An 18,202-nucleotide genomic window follows, 5' to 3' on the forward strand; every position below is an offset into this window, starting at 1 on the left:
TGAAGATAACAACTTAAACTTGTTAGATCAGCATCCAAACCTTGTAAATATCTCATCAAATGTCCACAAATTCATCAGATAATTTCATCTGTGGCTCAGCAAAGACACGTGACTCCAGACGTCACTATCAAAGATGGAGGATGAAATTGGACAGATAAACACACAGAAGAAGTCAGAGAGTCAGACTGATCCAGATCAGCTGATTCTGCAGTTTAAACACACAAAAATAAAGTTGCATCGCCCAAACTGAACCAAGCACGTTGAACACAAAGAGCCAGATTCAGATGATGAAATGTGACTCACATACGGACAAACCCCTTTATTCACAGACACACACTGACATACAATAAAAAATGCACACAACACAAGTTCTCAGCTGTGAGGTCGCAGAGGAGCAATGCGTTCACATGAAAAAAAAAAACAACTGATGAATGTGTCTGCACACACACAGACACACACACATCAAAATAACTGGGCCAACTCAGAGCAACAAACGCTCCGGCTCACGCTGCCACATGAGACCAGCTGTTTTCAGAGATACTGCTGAGAGTCGGAGGCTCGGCTTTCATTTCTCCGAAAAGAGTCGGAGCCTCAGCAGCGTCTTTGGGCCGCCGAAGTGCCTTTGAGCAAAGTGTTTAACCCGCAGGCTGCTGGGAGCACCGTGCATGTTGCCGATCGTCAACGAATGAAAACAGTTTATCACAGTGAGAGTTCACCTGCAGGTAGAAGGTTCACACCCACACAGTGCACAGACAGACTGGGAGGCGTTAAAGTTGGACCCAGATCAAGTAATTTGACCCGACAGGACACACACACAGACACACACACTGTTGGTACACTGATGGTTCACTTTGCACAAAAGTCCCAAAAGAGGATTTGATAATCAACAAATTAGTGAAACAATGAGTCACTTTGAAAACACGCAATGGAAGATTTTATAAAATAACTAATTAACGGGGAAACGCATCGAAAAGCAACAAGCAGGACTGCTTTATGTTGATTTGTGCCAAATGCTGATCCTGTCGTGTTACAGTCATTTTCATTTATTTCTCATTTGGGTCCAGGATTCTGTTTTACTACACTTTATTATGATCTGTCTGAGAAGTCCTCTGGCCTTAAAAGAAGGCAGGTTGTATTGAAGTCTATGGGAAAATGTCCCTCCTCCTCCCTGATGAGTTTCTGGTCTGAAGTACGACATGATGTTCATTTAGAGGGAAAGGGGAGGGGCTAGGGGGCGGGGCTACGCTGTGACTGACAGACTGAACTGTTACAGTTATCTTACTCATTCATCCTATAGCGACACCTCAGGAACACACACACACACACACACACACACACAGTATCTCCCTCCCTCTTCCATTGATCTCACTAACGTTGGTCCGGTTAGCTGGTTCTAACCAACCACCTGCTACAGCTAACCATGCTAACTTCACTCACCGGCTAACTTAGCGGCAGCGCCGGGCTCGTTCTCGGTCACCTTCTTCCGGTCAGCCGCCTCACCTGGCTCGTTCCGGTCACCTTCTTCAGTCAGCCGCCTCACCTGGCTCGTTCTCGGTCACCTTCTTCAGTCAGCCGCCTCACCTGGCTCGTTCTCGGTCACCTTCTTCAGTCAGCCGCCTCACCTGGCTCGTTCTCGGTCACCTTCTTCCGGTCAGCCGCCTCACCTGGCTCGTTCTCGGTCACCTTCTTCCGGTCAGCCGCCTCACCTGGCTCGTTCTCGGTCACCTTCTTCAGTCAGCCGCCTCACCTGGCTCGTTCCGGTTTGTTTCCGTGTTTAACTTTCTGACTTTAATGGCAGACTGATCAAACTGGCAGAGAAACGAATAGTTTCGCGGGCTTTATGTTGTTATGTTGTTTGTAACACAAAATGATGTTTTTGCGTGATCACGGACCTCTTCTAGTGGGAACACGGCGTATAGCAGCACATCTGGCAGCTTATAAACCCCTCAGTGAACCTAATTAGTTTATATATAAATGTGTTGTAGTTAACATGGGAGAAGGATTCAAACAGGAAACAGCAAAGGAAAATGTGTGTGTGGTGGTAGGGGAGTTAGTGTGTCGCTTTACAGAGGCAAAGAGCGTGGGATGCTTTAAAAACAAGAAGGTACGAGACAGACACACACACACCTCTTTAAGACCATTTGGGGACGATGTCTCCGGTTTCTGTTCCAGCAGCTTCTGACTGACAGAAACTGAAAGTATTTTTCTCCCATGTTTAGAAAATCAAAGAAGGAAAAATGAACAAGAATAAAATTAAATTCCAGATGATGGTCAGATTCATTCTGCATATTAACCACCAGAGCCACATTTACTTTTTTCATTCCTTTGTGTTTTTCCAGAGGAGGTGAGGGAGGAAACCACAGGAGCCTCAGCTGCAGTGCAGATGTGACTCGGGTGGGACGACTAGATGGCTCATTTTTATCATCATCGTCATCTTTGTCTTTTCTGGCACCGTCACAGAAAGTCGAGGCGAAACGAATCACAGAGTCAGACACACAAACATCACAACAGTTCTTGGCCCATTTCACACATTTAGTCCACGAACTGTCCCCGAGGACACACACATAAGTGCAGGAGCCCATATGTTCAGTGTCCTGAATGGGTAATGGCCCTGCATCAACATCATCATCATCATCATCATCATATATACACAAATAAAAGGGAGTGACTTTTGCCACCACACACACACACACACACACACACACACCATCTATTTTGATTTCTGCTCATCGGTGTATGAGCCATCATGTTCAGGGAGAGTCACGTACTGTCCATATTGGAGTTATATTAAACCCCCACACCTCATCTCATGACTTTAGTTTGATAAGTGATAAATCAATAATTGAAGTGTCATCATCGGAGCAACAGGCTGAACTAAAATTGCAAACAAATCATTCATCCCTCTGAGTATGAGCACACCCCCATCCCCCCGTCCCCTTTACTTTTAAACCCATTTATAACCCATCCTCTCTTCCTCCCTCAGTGTTTCTGTCTCCTTCCATCATCAGTGGCTTGTAAACACAGACACCTCCCCATTAGACTGAAATTTACTTCCAATATGCGCCGAAAGAAAAAGCTTTTAAAGCATCAAAATCTAATTCATTTAGTCTCATTACAGCAAATGGAGCAGGCGGTGTGTCTGAATGTGTGTAGCTCTGTATCTATATCTGTGTGTGTGCACCTGCAGAAATTTGTCGCCCCTCACAGACTTAGTAAATAGTTCCCATAATGCATTTATGTTGGTTTAAGTTGCGGTTGACTGACTCACCTCATTTGAACAAACACACAAAAGCCAAAATGTCGGCACTTTGCCAAATCCTGGAGACTCGACTCAGAGGGACTTTTTTAAAAGTCACAATGAGGCAACAAATGTGAGAACGAGAAGAGAGCTTGACGGCCAAACATCAGCACAAAGGAGTCAAAGGTCGAGTCGCACCTGAGACATACGATTTATGATGGTTTAAATTTAAAGGTTTGAATAAAAAGTTTACATGCAAACATGGTTAGCACATCCTGGTCCAATCATCAATCACACATTTACATCAACACAAGAAATCATTCCACCTTAAAAGTGTTTGGTTGGTGTCAAAGCCTAGCCTGTTAGCTTTTAACAGACCAGGCTGTTAAAACACAGCTAAGCTAACAGCACTAAGCTATCGTCCATCTCACCTCATGTTTTTCTGTTTCTGTCTGTCTGTCTTCTAACCCTTTTACCAGTTAACCATTTCATCACCGAGCAGCAAACACTTTAAAAGTGGAATGATTTCTTGTCTGCTCCTCACTGCATCGTGCCTTAAAAGTCAATGGGAAAATGTGGAGCGTTTCATGTTTTTATCAGCCCTCCTCCATAAAGACGTTCCAGTGACGGTCTGATCTTCAAGGTCTTTAAAAGAGCTCCAGATAAGAAAGTGTTGGAATGCAGCGACACCAACGACTGCACGTACTGTAGACGCACATTTAACCGCCATTTTTATCAAACCACAATATTCTGAACACCAAGAAGGAAAAAAAAGAAACTTTATCTACATAAGCTCCATGACAAACTTTTTACAAAACAATGGTGTTTGAGGTGCAGACATGAAAAGGAGCTTGTGCAACAAAGCAGAAGGGAGCACAGACAAAATTGCTCTTTAATAGATCAACTACATCACCAGATTTTCTGTTGAAACGCGGCGCGATGCAAGATGTTCACAGTGTGATCTGCTCAGATGGCTCCCTGGGGTCTCCGCTCGACGCGTGCTGGCTTTTTTTGTTTTTTTTAGCTGTGTAGCTCTTAAATCTCTCTTTCATTCTCCTTATCGGGTGTTTTGTGCCTGTCTGCTTTTGGATTAAGATGTCTTCTGAGCGCCGAGTGATGAGCTCTTGCAGGTCTTTCAGCATCTAAAGGGCTTGGTTTACATTTGTAATTTTGGCGGTAGGTTTTGAGACCCAGAGATGGGGATTTTATTTGAAGCCTTGTGCTGAGACAACGTGTGTCCACATACAGCCTAGAAACGTCTATCACGCAGCTGCTGTGGCTGCTTTCTGTTTCATCAGTCGCTCTCTACCTCCCTAAATGTGACCAGATCTCGCACAGAGCATCTGCACATCACTACAGATGACTGAATTTATGTGCTGTGTCAAAGGATGGAACAGGTTCCACCCTTCGGACCTCATCCATCGCCACAATCTGACCTAACAATTTTATTTCTGCTTATTTAGAGTTTCTGCGTGATTCAGACTGATGGATCAGCCATCAAGGGCAGTGTTGGGTTCAGTATCTTGTCCAGGGAACCTTGGGCCAGGAATTCCTGAGCAACGGCTGTCATCTTTATCAAGTTTCCTCTGTATTTCAGAGAGCAACAAATGATAAAACCTCACAGCAACACGAAGAGCTGAGTAAATATAATATCCTGATTGGTTGTTGATCTTTATGCTGCAGAATTTATCCAGAATCAGATAATAAAGGAATTTAGGGAGCAGTGAACTGGTTTCTGGGAATTCCAGCCAGTGAAGCAACACACAGTGTGTGAATCTGCTGTTAGTGACGGCTCAGACTGAGTCAGCAGCTTTAAATACATTTTTATTTCATTCTAAAAAAGTGTCTTTGCATGCACATGTAAAGGCTGCAAACCCACACACTCATCTGTATTCACACAGCAGCGCACCTCCTGCTGTTAAATAACGGCAGGATGGATGAAGTGTCTCTGGGACACACACGCTTGCCTGCAGGTCATTGTGGCGCCGCTGTAATCTTTCCCTAATAAGTTTCTAAAGACAGCCAGATCGGCGTTATTGATCAGACCTTCAGGGAAAGCCTCTCTGTTCCTCCCATAGATAGCTCACCAATAACCGGCCCACAAGTCGCACACACAGTCACACACAGTAAATCCCAGCATTACATTTGACCCGTGGGAACTCTAAATCCCAAAAGTCCCTGCTGCGGGGTCACGGGTGGGCTGACCTATAGGAGATCGAAGACAGAGAATGTGACCGCTGACACCAGGAGACAATGGATGGGAGGTTTCCTTCTGTTTTACTCTGTCTGCCAGTGTTCCATCCATCAGTGTGTGTCTGTGTGTGTCGGAGGAGTGTGAAGGCCAGAGATGTTGGTCTTCATCAAGACAGACGAGGTCAGAGGGAGGAAAGAGAAGCGAAACAGAAGAGACGAGTTGAAGGATGGAGAGAAGAAGAGCTGAATAAAAAAAGGAATCTGCTTCTGTTCAACTACAGATGATTTTCAGGAATCTGCACAATCTTCAAACATACAAACACACAAAGCCTCACAACTGTTGGCCCGTAACAGATGCTACAATTTACAGATGAATAAATGTGTCACATGCAGGCTAATTTGAAACAATACAATTTACAGTCCCCTAAATGCCTCACGTGCACGCTGAGCTGCTCCGTGTGGACATCTGAAACCTCTGACTCCTGAATCAGCACCAGATTCTGTTCTCATTCATCTCACGGTCAAAAACTCAATTTGGCCTTTTCATAAAAGTTTCATTGAGAAGCTGAAGTTCAGTGGTATTTCCCTCTAATGAAGAGGACCCCACAGGGCTGTGTGTGTGTGTCTGTGTGTGTCTGTGCGTGTGTGACGAGTGTAATTATGTGCTCTTTCCTCACGTCTCTGGAGTCCAGGGATAATTACCAGTGGATAACAGTGTGTGTGGAGGGAAATGAGGAATCTCAGCATGAGCAGCTAGACTCTGTGTGTGTGTTTGTAGCCAGGTGTGTTTGACCTCACAAATATTGGATTGCATTGTGTGTGTTTACTCTGTGATAGATGACTCTGTGTAAAGTGAATGTGAAAAATGGCAATAAAGTTTAATATTGTTCCGAACAACACAGATTTATGGCACGGTGAATTAAACATCAATTTCTTATTCAGTCGACTCACACACACACAAACATGCATTAGCAGAGCTGCTCACACAGCGACACACACTCATAAACTGATACACACAAAGAAAATACAAAGGCACAAATCCAGCACACACACAACTATTTGGTTTCCATATATCAGTGGGTTTACGATTGCTCTCCGCTGCTCCCTGATCTTCCCCCTGAAGCACTGAACCTGGTGGGTAATTGGCTTTTTAATGACTTCTGAATTTCCACACGTTTCCCATCGCGGTTATTTGGCTCCTCAAGCCTCATTTGAGAAGTCATGCTGACAGAGAGAGGGAGAGAGTATGTGTGACGAGTGGACAGGTAAGAAAACAAAAGAGACAGACAGACAGACCAGGAAAAGACAAAGACAACACACTTTGGCTGCATTTTCATGCAAATGAAACATATCAGATCACAAAAACAAACAGAAAAACACAAATATCAGTTGCTCCAAGCAGAAAATGCTTTGAAATGACACCATAGGCAGCAAAGTAAACTAATTTGTGGACTAAATAATGACGGGCGATTACAAAGACACGATGACCGTCACAACCTTCACAGTTATCACAAATATTCCGGCAGAACCTGCAGCGTTTACATTTTAGATTTGTTTGGAAAAACTTATTTTTTTGTGTGTGTGCTGCCGTCAGTCAGGGCGAAGGACGTTTTAAGTTTGGGCTTTTTTGGGCTGCTTCCTGTTTTATTGTGGTTATTTTACTTCCTGTCTCACCTGAACACGTACCTGTGTTCTGTTGGACTGAAAGAGAAAATCATTTGATTTTGGTGGTCAAAGGTCAAAGTTATTTAGACCTCACTAAAAACTTATTTTCGTCGGTAACTTCTGAATTTGAAAATTAATTATGAGTGCATTTCAAAGTTCAGACGGACGGAGAAAACGTGGCTGCAGGTGTGTCACCTCAAAACACACACAGCAGAAACCGTCACTCATTGGCCGATCTCAGGTAAACACTCAGAGGCCTCACTGAGGTTTATATGAAATTCATTCAGACAAACGGCTCCAGTCCAAGGTCAGAGGGCTTCTGGATAATTCAGATCTCCGGCGGCTATTACCCAGCTAGCATGCTAGCAGGCACATGAAATATTAATTCTGAATTCTGAATAGTTGATTGTGATCATTAGTTTGTTGTAACTTCAGCAGCTGTTCAGAATTCGTGCCATTTAGTTGGATTTTTATATTCATGTTTAAAACCTTCAGATTTTTCTATCTGCTTGCTAAATTGTGCTCTCTGGTCCATTTTGGCAGGAAGTGAAATTGTGGTCAACCGTGTGTTATTGTCGTCTAGACAATAACCAAGAACAGCATTGTGCTTGTGCGCGTAGAGTCAGTTTTGCGGTTTCTGGCATATAGATGTGTATCTGTCCTATGTGGACATCCATGAGAACCATTACTGGGCCTCTGGTGGAGTCTAGATCAGCTGCACCGTGTGTGGTGCTTTTAATGTATTCATTGCTCAGTGCCAGGCATCATCACATGTGCGGGACCCTTTCTGAAGCCTTTTAGTGTGTGTTGCGTCGGTAAAGAGCTGCATTTCACAGAGTTGAGTCATCTGAAAACGCCGGCTCTCACAGCAGAAGCATCGCATTGATGGAACAATCTGTGGTTGTGAAATATTGACAGGAATTTTACAAAGAAAATGTTTCTCACTGCAGACTGAAGCTGCTCCTGCATTTACACTCCAAACATCCTGAAGGTCTCCGCGCTTCTTAGCTGTCCAGCTGTCCAGACCTTATGGACTCTAAACGTTTTCTCTGCTGGCATCCCTGCGGAGGGTGAACTGAGGCTGTTTGCCAGAGTTATTCACCTGGACCTAAACCTAAGAGCAGGCTGAAATGGTTTCCTCCGTGTTCACTCCATATGAATTGTTCATCTGTTTTCCTCTAAGAGTTCATTTCCTCACCATTTGCCTGAAGGAGAAACTCTCTCCCAGACTATTGTGGTTATTTTTATAACGCAGCGTCAGTGATGTCTCTGAAGTCTTACATGTACTCACAGAGAGGACTTTTGAGGAATTTCTCTCGTATTTTATTCTGCTTCCTTCTCCACAGTGTTTATTGGACAGCTTTGTTACTAGTTTGATTTTAAATCATAAGATTTATGAGGGTGGAACAATGGCGTACAACAAGGAGGTCCTGGTCTGGTTCCCGGCCCGGGGCCTCCAAAGACATCCTGACTCTAAACTGTCCGTAGGTCTGAGTGGTTGTTGGTCTGTCCAGGCTGACCCCGTCCCTGGGATCGGCTCCAGAACCCCCCGTGATCCGGAAACAGATCAGAGGAGAAGCTGCGTGGATGGATGAAAAGATTTATCAAACCACATTCCTTTTGTGTGTTTATCCGTCCATCCTCATCCTCCATCTTTGATAGTGACGTCTGGAGTCACGTCTCTACGTCGGACCCTCCTATTGGCTCCGGTGGCTGATGTCATATAGACAATATGACATTTCGCGCATTAGAGGCTTTAGAGCCACTTTTAATATTAAGAAAACTTCAAATCAGCTGTAGAATGACCCAAACATATGAGAGGAACTTTTCTTTGGAAAAGAGTCTGAACTGATCAGACTGAATCAGAGTCTGAAGATGAGGAGAGTTGGAGAGATTTCTAGAAATGTAAAACGTAAAAATGATGAAAAAACAGAAAAAGCTCCTGATATTTATATAATAATAATAATATAATAATTGAACTGGTATTATTACACTGACGTATCTGCTTTGATAGAAAAGGGATGTGAATACTTCTGCGCCCCCTGCAGACACACACACACACACGAGTCCTGGCATATAATATTAGCACTAACTGCAAATGAAGAAAGCAAGACATCAGGAGCTCAGATTAGATGGAAAATGAAACAGAGGCCGTCATGCCTCTCCTTCTCTCCTCCTGTTTATCACCCACTTTTCTTCCAGGTTGTCTGTCACTTTCAGACGTTATTGGTTCTTGCTCTCCCTTTTCTTTCCCTTTCAAACACACACACATAAACACAGAGAGTTATCACCAGCCTACAGGGAGCCATTACTTCTGTGATCCAAGGCTTTTATATGGCAGCTTCGTCTTAAAAATAGACATTTACTGCTGCCGCTGATGAATCACGTGCGAGGTTGTTACGTGTGTACGTTATTCTTTCAATCAGCTGTTTGTTTCCTGGGTTTCTTAAAAAAAAAAAACAGATTAAAGCCTCCACATGCACGCTGATGGTGAATTAAGTGTGTCCCTGTTTGTGAGTGTAAATGAGTCTGAGACAATAAAAAAAAAGAAAACAGGGCAAAAAGACGAGGCATCTGATGGAATTTGAACTAATCTCAAAAACACACACTGCTGTAGAGCGAGAAAGGACCAGACAGAGTCCAGTCCACTGGAACCAGAATCAATGGTTTCTCTGCATTTCATTTTTTACCAAACACAGGCATATTTAAAAGTAACCAATTTGACAATTTAAAGTTTTGATAAGAAGCCAAAACCACCTCAGTGTCGTTTCCTTGGGAGCTCGGACAGAAACAAAGAACATGACCGACATTAAAGGGCCTTCTTTACCATGTTAACTACTCCTGCGCTTTATTTTGAAGGGTTCGTATCCACAGGATATTATATTTCTGGGTTCAAGAACCAAAAGTCACCTTCAACATCCAGTTTTAGATCTTATGGATCTTTAAGGATCAGCCAGCACATCCAGAAGTCCCAGTTCAGTAACTGTTGATGTGAAGTGAACCTGTCAATCTAATGAAAAATCAAATCAGATAAATATGAGAACAGAATTTCTGTGAGAAGGGAAGGGAAGAGACATCGTGCTGCAGAAACAACCGATCAATCTGAGAGTGACGCTGTGTGGCGGGTTGCTTTAACTGATTTGTTCTTTTTGTTATTTCTCAAATCGCATCAGAAAACTTTCTATTTCAGATTTTCTTTCCTGGAAACATCCAGTTCTATCCGAGTCAGATGATCCCGTTGCCCATGTTTTCCTGACATCGCTGCTTTTCCTATTTATAGAATCGAGCTGCTCAGCCCAATGTTCATTCCCTTCCCTCCTCCGTCACTGTCTCATTCCTCTCCTCTCATCCAGTTCTTCTTATCTCCATTTCTGCGTCTGTCACTGACATCTCTATCTGCTGCAGTCAGAGTTACAAAGATATTTTAGCAGTCAGGTAATCCATCTATCTTCATCTCTCTCTGTCGAACGCTGCAATAATGGCTTCTGTGTGAGAGACTGGCAGCTCCACACAGCCTGATTCCAAACGGCTCTTAAAACGAACAAGAACTTTTTGCCGCCGTTATTCAGCCAGGAAAAGTTTCCCCCCAAATCTGCGTTCTTTATTCTTCTCCGGTATGAAACCACAACAGCTGATTGATTGCCTAACTGTTCAAACATGATTAAGGAAATTCATTTGTTGCACCAACTGCTTTCCCAAAAATAATCATCAGATCTTTTTATGAAGCAGCAGAAGTGTCTGAACCTGCCGCCATGTTGAATGTTAATGATGAACATGGATCTTTCATCTTGTTTTTTATTAAAATCAAAATCTTATGACTTGTCTCACTGCTGAAAATAAAATACCTGCACCTTATTAACCTGGTGTCAGTGTGCTGTCCGGACTGTCCGGACAAATAAAGGCAGCGACACGCGGCGGCGTCTCAGAGACATCCAGAGTAGAAACTGCTTGTTGTCCACACCTGAAGACCAAAGCCGAGCACTGGCAGCTATTCTCTGTTAAAACAGAGTGTGGATTTACTCAGCGGCTGTCTGTCACCCTGTCAATGTTATTATTGCTTTGTGCCATTTGTCACTCCAGCAGTCCTTCCTCGCTGCTTCCTGCCCGCCCACAAATCACAAATGCAATCAAGTCGGCCCCGATAAGGGCCCTTGAATCACCGCTGCAGACCAAAAAAGCAGACGGGGTATTTCACCTCTGTACCCATCAGCTGCCACTCCACACACACACGCACACACACACACACACACAATTAATGCAATACAGTTGTGACACACTATAATTCAGAAGTCTATTACTGATGGCAGTTTAAACAAAGCATGATAGTGTGTGTGTGTGTGTGTGTGTGTGTTTGTGTGTGTGTGTGTGTGTGTGTCACTGTTAACTCATATTTTCTCTTTAAGAGGCTGAAAACAAATCAGAACTAATCAGAGAATCCCTCAGCAGTCTGTTGTGACAAGTACTTAAACGCACACACACACACACACACACACACACACACACACACACACACACACACACACACACTTAGCAGAGCTCTGGATCTGATTTCTGTAAAACAACCTGAAGAAGCAGGAAAAAGCTTCTTTTTTTCCTGGCTGTCAAAACTAAAAAAATAAATAAATACATGCAATTAGATTTTTAAAAATTGCCTGAGGATGATCTGAAAACCTTCAACCTGGACCTGGACCTGGACCTGGACCTGGACCTGGACCTGGACCTGGACCTGGACCAGTTTTAAACCTGGACCTGGAATCTGGGTCGGTAAACAGAGAACCTTCATTCTATCTAACGGCCATCAGGGGGCGACTCCACTGACTGTACATGAACAGATGAACTAAAAAAGAAAAAGTTTGTTTGTTTGGTGGACAATACCATTTGTGTATGTGGCCTTTGTGTGTCTTCAGTTGTGTAACTCCAGTGACGAGTTATTTTCTATTTTCTGTCTCAGTCGCCTCCTTTTTCCTTCAGGATCATTAAACCTTCATTAAATCTGCTCCGATACACAAGAAGACCAGACAGAGACCGCAGTCACAGCTCGACCCACAAACCCACACATTTGTGTCGTTATTGTGTCTTCAAAAACAGAGACTCCTACTGCTGTTTTTTGTCCCTGAAAGCCGTCCTTATGAGGACATAAAACACATCAACAGGCACATCGGCCAAATAAATGTCCAATGTGGACTAAAGAAAAAGGAGACGACAACAGCAGAAAGTACACAAAAGTGAAGTGCAGACACACACACAGTCTAAGAGATGACCAGGCGTGAGGGGGAGGAGGGCCAGAGGACATTATTCCTTTTGTCAACACGTTTGCTGTCACGTCTGATATAAATGACGATATTATTTATATCACAGTCAGTCTCATTCTCACCCAATCAGATATAAACACGTCATGTTTATCAATCTAGGCTCGTTTTCTTCAGACTAAAGTATCAAGTCAAGTCACGACAGGAGAGCTTCTCTCTGTCTCCTGAAGCCCAGCACACGGTGACATTAATGAGGAATGTACAACGAAAACTCGTCACTGAAATAGTTCATAAGATTAATTAAAGTAACTTTAGCAGCAGGATCAGGAGGGAATAATAGAATAAAGAACAGAAGTCTGTCGGCCGGCTGTCTTTTTTATTCCATCTGTAAAAGCTTTAAGTCATAAATGTGTGAAAGACTCATTTTTTTGGAGTGACTCTTAGAGAGAGGAGGAGTAATAAATCAGTAATAAATGGAGCTGTTTCATTCTGTCCGACCACAGATGGTCGTAAGTTACATAAATTTGGGGCCTTAAACAGAAACGACCTTCACGTCCGCAGCCACAAACTTTTAAGACGACGTGAAAATGTTACGTTAACTTTTCAAACCAGCTTGTCACTAAACAAGAAAAACTGTCTTCGAGTCGTTCTCAGGGTTTGTCTCGTCCTTGTCCTGTTTCCTTTCACAGCTCGAGTGTCGCTCATGCATCCATTTGTCGGTCTTTGTTAGTCTCTTTTGTGTCTTTTTCATTTACATGTCCCTGTGAAGTCACAAAGACTCTGGAGAACGCAGACAAATGACGCTCCAGACTCCAAATCCCCGTTTCCGTCTTCATCTTTTCCTTTCAGTCTTCTCAAATGGACGGACTTTCCAAACTTTCCATAATTGTGTTTCTTTTTTGTGTTTGTCGTCATTATTTTCTCTCCACTCTCGTTATGAATGAGACATTTTTTCTTTTTGTCACTCACATATTTTAGTTCTTTTCCTTTTTCCTTTGTTTCCTCTTTTTATATTTGCATGTTACATTCAGTGTGTTTTTTAAAATTTGACAGTTTGTCTGCGCAGACACACACATGAATATGCAATGAACGCACAAATACACCAACGAAGGTAACTTACACAGAGGATTATTTTTTTTGTCATTATATTAACACATTTCTCTCAATCATCCTCTAAACACTCCCTTCATCTCTCTCTCTCTCACCCCCCATCATTTTTCCCGCCTCAGATTTCCGCCATGTTGACGGCTGCTGAAAACATCGACCGCCTTTGATGTTTGATGTTTGCTGCTCATGTGAGTTTGTCTCGCTCAGCCCGAGGTTTGAAGGTAATAAGAGCTGTGAGATTGTGTGTGTGTGTGTGTCTGTGTGGCACTGAGTGTGATGGTAAAAAAACCCAAAAGCCTCTTTTCTTTTGGCGATTTGCAGGTTTGTGAAAGTCTGGCGGTGAAATAAATTCACTGCTGTGGCGGGTTTTTTTCCTCGTTGCTGAAATCGCAGCTTGGGGCTCGGCTCAGAAAAACAGAGATGTGCATTTATGAGTGCAAGTCAGTCGAGCTCAGCAGCTGAATATACCGACAGTAAACGCTTCTCGTGTTCAACCTTCACCTCTCTGCGTTCTCATATACGTGACCTTTGGTCTGATTTCAGAAGCGCGTCGAGGCCGATCCTGGAGATTATTTGCTCAGATGAACATCTGCAGTTTGCCGCCGGCAGGTTAGCTTTAACGGTGGAAGCACGGTGATGGCAAAGTGCTCCACCCATCCCATAATACGCCAAGGCTGCGCATTATATCATTACTGAATCACTACAGAGATGAGGATGAGAGAAGAACTTAACAACCCGTCCAGACCCAATCAGGCCTCAGCCTCAGATCTACGAGCTGTCAGGTCTATGGACTCTATGACAGCGTGTCTAAGTGGAGATGGGGGTGGGGGGACGGGGGGTGCCAATCCAATCTTGTCAGCTGTCAGCAGTGTGGGTTACGCTTCACGACAACTATATCAGCCACATCGATACAACGGAGGTGAGGCGGCGAGGAAGAGGAGGATTATGTGATGATTGTTTGATGACGGCGGGACGACGGAAAAGCAGGAAGGACGCCACGCTGCCACGCCCTGATATTTGTGCTGATTGAGGCTCGTGGCGGTTTATTGGCACAACATGCAGCTGATTCTCTCATTTAGTCGTCCACAGCTGATGGAAGATCGTAAAAAATAAAAGCGAGACACAAAGACGAAGACGCTGACAGACAATTTGTTCTTGTCCTGCCCCATCAGATCTGCGGCTGTCAGGACGGCCTGCAGTCAATAAGCCGTCTACTATGGGAGCGACTTTATAGGCCGTGAAGCTATCGGCCCTGACAACCACCGCCTGCAACCATGGACGAGACAGATAACTGACGTGAGACGCACACAGACGGACGAGGAGACGGAGCGGCACGGCGCTCGTGACCGTTCAGTCGTGTCTGATCTTTGGGATCAGATCTCAGATCTTGGGGCAGCCGATTTCTCTCTCTCTGCCACCTCTGATGTGTCAGACACAATGACGGGAACAGACAGACCATAATGATGTATGAGAGTCAAAACGGACTGAGAGTTAATGGACGATGGACAGAGCGAAGGAGGAGGAGGAGGATGTAAGAAAAGGACGAGCGAAGGATTCATTTATATTAATTAGAGAGAAATGAAGAGACACCTGGAGGTCTGATCTCCTCCCTTCAGATTCCTCAGAGGTCAGAAGACTTTAATTATATTGTGTTCATGTCAAACATGCTGAATGACTATAAAACCTCTTGAATCTTGATAATCAGATAAAAAAATATAACACATGAAGCCGTTAAGGCTCAAATAGAGCAGCAGAACATCCAAATGTGGGAATGATCGTTTTTCACAGAAGAAATGAAGTATTAAAATGGCGATGTGATCTTTGTCAGTCGTTCCTTCTCCTCTGCAGAATCTGACCCGACGCGTCTCTGCAGCACCACAACAACAACAACAACAACAACAACAACATACCTTGAACCAAAAACAGCTCCTGATTTTTGGATATGTCAGAAGTCATATTGCAATTTTGAGTATGTATCCATTTCTTTTGCAGCCTTGTGTGTGCAGCGTACGATTACGACACCTGACCAATAAAATGCAGCATGATTGATATTTGCAGCAGGAAGACAAAATGAATTCTGGGAAATATATTTTGGTTGTTTGTTTGTTTGTTCCAAAAATGTCTGTTGGACATTTATCTGCATTCACCGCACAGCAACATAGAAGACTCAGACTCTGACCTCCATCTGCTGAACTGCTGACCAACAAGTTATGGCCCAGGTGAGGAAGAGGAGGAAGAGGAGGAAGAGGAGGAGGAGTCACTACAAGAGTCAGCTGATGCACCTTTAACTCTGAACCGTCTGAAGCACAAAGAAACATGAAACCTTGACTTCACCTTAATGTTCATCAATATGTAAAGAAATCAGTGACTGAACTGAGAGTCAATTTTCAAAGGTGAAGTTACAGTCAGCCAAAGATTTGAGGTCTCAGGTGGCTTTTATTTCACGTCTTTCTGCTCCAGAGACAGAGATGAAGGATTTTAGTGAGTGTTTGTTTTCAGGTTTTCTAACAGATCTGAGTCTCAGAGGAGACCGTCCACATCAGCACGGTGTAAACCGGAGAGAAATCAACGTCTTCATCATGCTGGCAGATTTCTCCAAACAGGAGCAAATGGCCTCGCTGGCTTTTTAATCATTTGCATAACTATGAATTTTAATGCTGCTTCGGCAAAACAGCTCCTGATAAACACGTCTTGTCAGTCAAATAACAGAACCGAGGAAAGGACACGAAGGTGAACGCAGATAGACAGAACGAGGAAGATGTACTGAAAGTGTGAAACGGAGAGAAAGTGTGTGTGTGTGTCTGTGTGAGTTAGAAAGAGAGAGAGTGGGCGAGATAGAGAGCAGGAAAGGGCAGAAGTATGTGAGCGAACGAAATGGATAGACGGACCATCTGATTGCCATTTGGTGTTTGACAGGTGGAGAGAGAGAGCGAGCGAGGTAGAGAGAGATAGAGAGAGAGACCCAGCTGGGTATGTGTCAGGATCCATCGACTGAGTTATTTCTGTCCGCCGGCTCAGAAGGACGGAGGCAGAGAGGAAGATGGAAGAAGTTACACAGCTTCACCTCCTGAAGCATTCTGACTGAAAAAATGGATTTAAACTGCCATCAACAGAAATAAACCCCCCAGGTGGGCTGGCTTTAGGGCGTGGCCGGGGCGGGGCAGAGTTACAGAAGTGGCCACAGCTTGTTTTGACCGAATTACCACGTTAAACACGTTCTGCTGATCGATCTGGCAGTAATATCAGATCCTGCCAGATGGGAAATCGTTTCATCGATCTTGGGTACAAACTACTTGTCCTGTCCTACCGGTGGGGAGGGCGGGGTCCATGGTGGGTTTCTCCCAGGAGTTGACTTGTTCCCAGGTAAATCCATTGGTTCCCAGAGAAACGCTGTAACCGCAGCTGCTGTACGACTCTTCAAATGTACAACCACCTGAAGGGGGAAACAAACAGACACACACACACATTTACAACATGATACACAACCTCACAGCTCTGCAGATCAGAGACCAAAAACCAGAAAGTCTGACTTCTCTATATGTGCAGCATAAAGGCTTTATTTGTGGATAAAACAAACAGGAAATAAAAAACACAAAAGCAGGAAAGAAAGAGAAAAAAGAAAAGCGTTCCTACATTCTTTGTATGTGACAAAGAAAAAGAAAACTGTCATCAAATCTAACTCTTTCTACAGAAACAGCTTTCTGGTCTGTCGTCTATAAAAACACTTTTCTGTCCATAATGTGTCTCAGAAGTCGTCCTGGCTGAATAACGTACGTTAAATTTGATTATTTCTGCTGATTCTTGGTTGTTGTGGCTTGTTGTTGGTGTGTTTTAATCACAAACAAGCATTCAGCAACACAAACAAAGTGTCGACTGTCTGTTTCACATTTTAAAGGATTTTTGGGAATGAAATGATAAAAGGATTAAAAACACGACTTGGTTAATGAAAGAAAACGTGGTAGTGATGAAACACTTCACCCGGTTCTCAATACGACTTCCCTGTTTTGAAAAACTGAGCTTTGGTGTTAACAATATTCTACTAATGAAGTTATCAGCATGAACTGAAAGAGCCAGAAAGAGACAGACGCTGTCACGTCCATCAGAGGATGGAAGGAAGGCCGAGAGAGCACGGCTTTACATGGGAGAGCTCAGTGTGTCAACATGATTAAGTCACCGTCTCATCGTTATTTCATGGCCCAGCTAAGACACATTTTCCACTGCATTAGCCTTCTCTGCTAGCCTAGAGCGCCACACACACACACATTAGACATATGCTTTGACACACAACCATTTTCATTTGTTTTGAAGAGTCTGAAAAAGTGGAATTCTCTCTGTGCTGTGATGCTCCAACTCCACGTTTCTCTGTTTGGAACTCCTCAAAACAGCGAAAGACAAACTTCATGTCTTCCTTGTTTGGAGATGAAAAATGAAAGCGGAGCCAGACGATGAGGTGAAGCTCCACTTCAGCCTTTAATGTCCAAACGTAAAATCTGAATGTAGGATAATCAGCAGTGTCCAGACTGGACCAGGAAGCCCAAACCTGCAGGGCCTCCACAGTCCACCAGAGTCTGTCAGTCAGTCAGTCCTCTAAACTTCAACATGTTTACAGTCCGGAACAAAAACTCTCATCAAGTCTATCCTGATCGGATGGTTCAGTCTGTCAGTCACACTGTAGCCCCGCCCCCCAGCCCCTCCCCTTCCCTCCTCCTCATCAGGGAGGAGGAGGGACATTTTCCCATAGACTTCAGCA

At 43.8% G+C, this 18,202-nt stretch overlaps 1 protein-coding gene across 1 annotated transcript in view; it reads right to left on the minus strand.

Annotated features, from left to right (window-relative positions):
• The window catches only part of ptprt (protein tyrosine phosphatase receptor type T), a 167,966-nt gene extending 150,112 nt beyond the window's left edge, over positions 1 to 17,854 (minus strand). The window contains exons 1-2 of the mRNA XM_029502321.1: positions 17,809 to 17,854; positions 16,760 to 16,885 (exon numbers count right to left, since the gene is read on the minus strand). Coding sequence (XP_029358181.1) covers positions 16,760 to 16,885; positions 17,809 to 17,854 — 172 coding nt within the window. The remainder of the gene's footprint in view (positions 1 to 16,759; positions 16,886 to 17,808) is intronic.
• Between the last annotated feature and the right edge of the window lie 348 nt (positions 17,855 to 18,202).

Source organism: Echeneis naucrates, chromosome 5 (genome assembly GCF_900963305.1).
Source record: "Echeneis naucrates chromosome 5, fEcheNa1.1, whole genome shotgun sequence".
In the NCBI taxonomy this organism is placed as follows: domain Eukaryota; kingdom Metazoa; phylum Chordata; class Actinopteri; order Carangiformes; family Echeneidae; genus Echeneis; species Echeneis naucrates.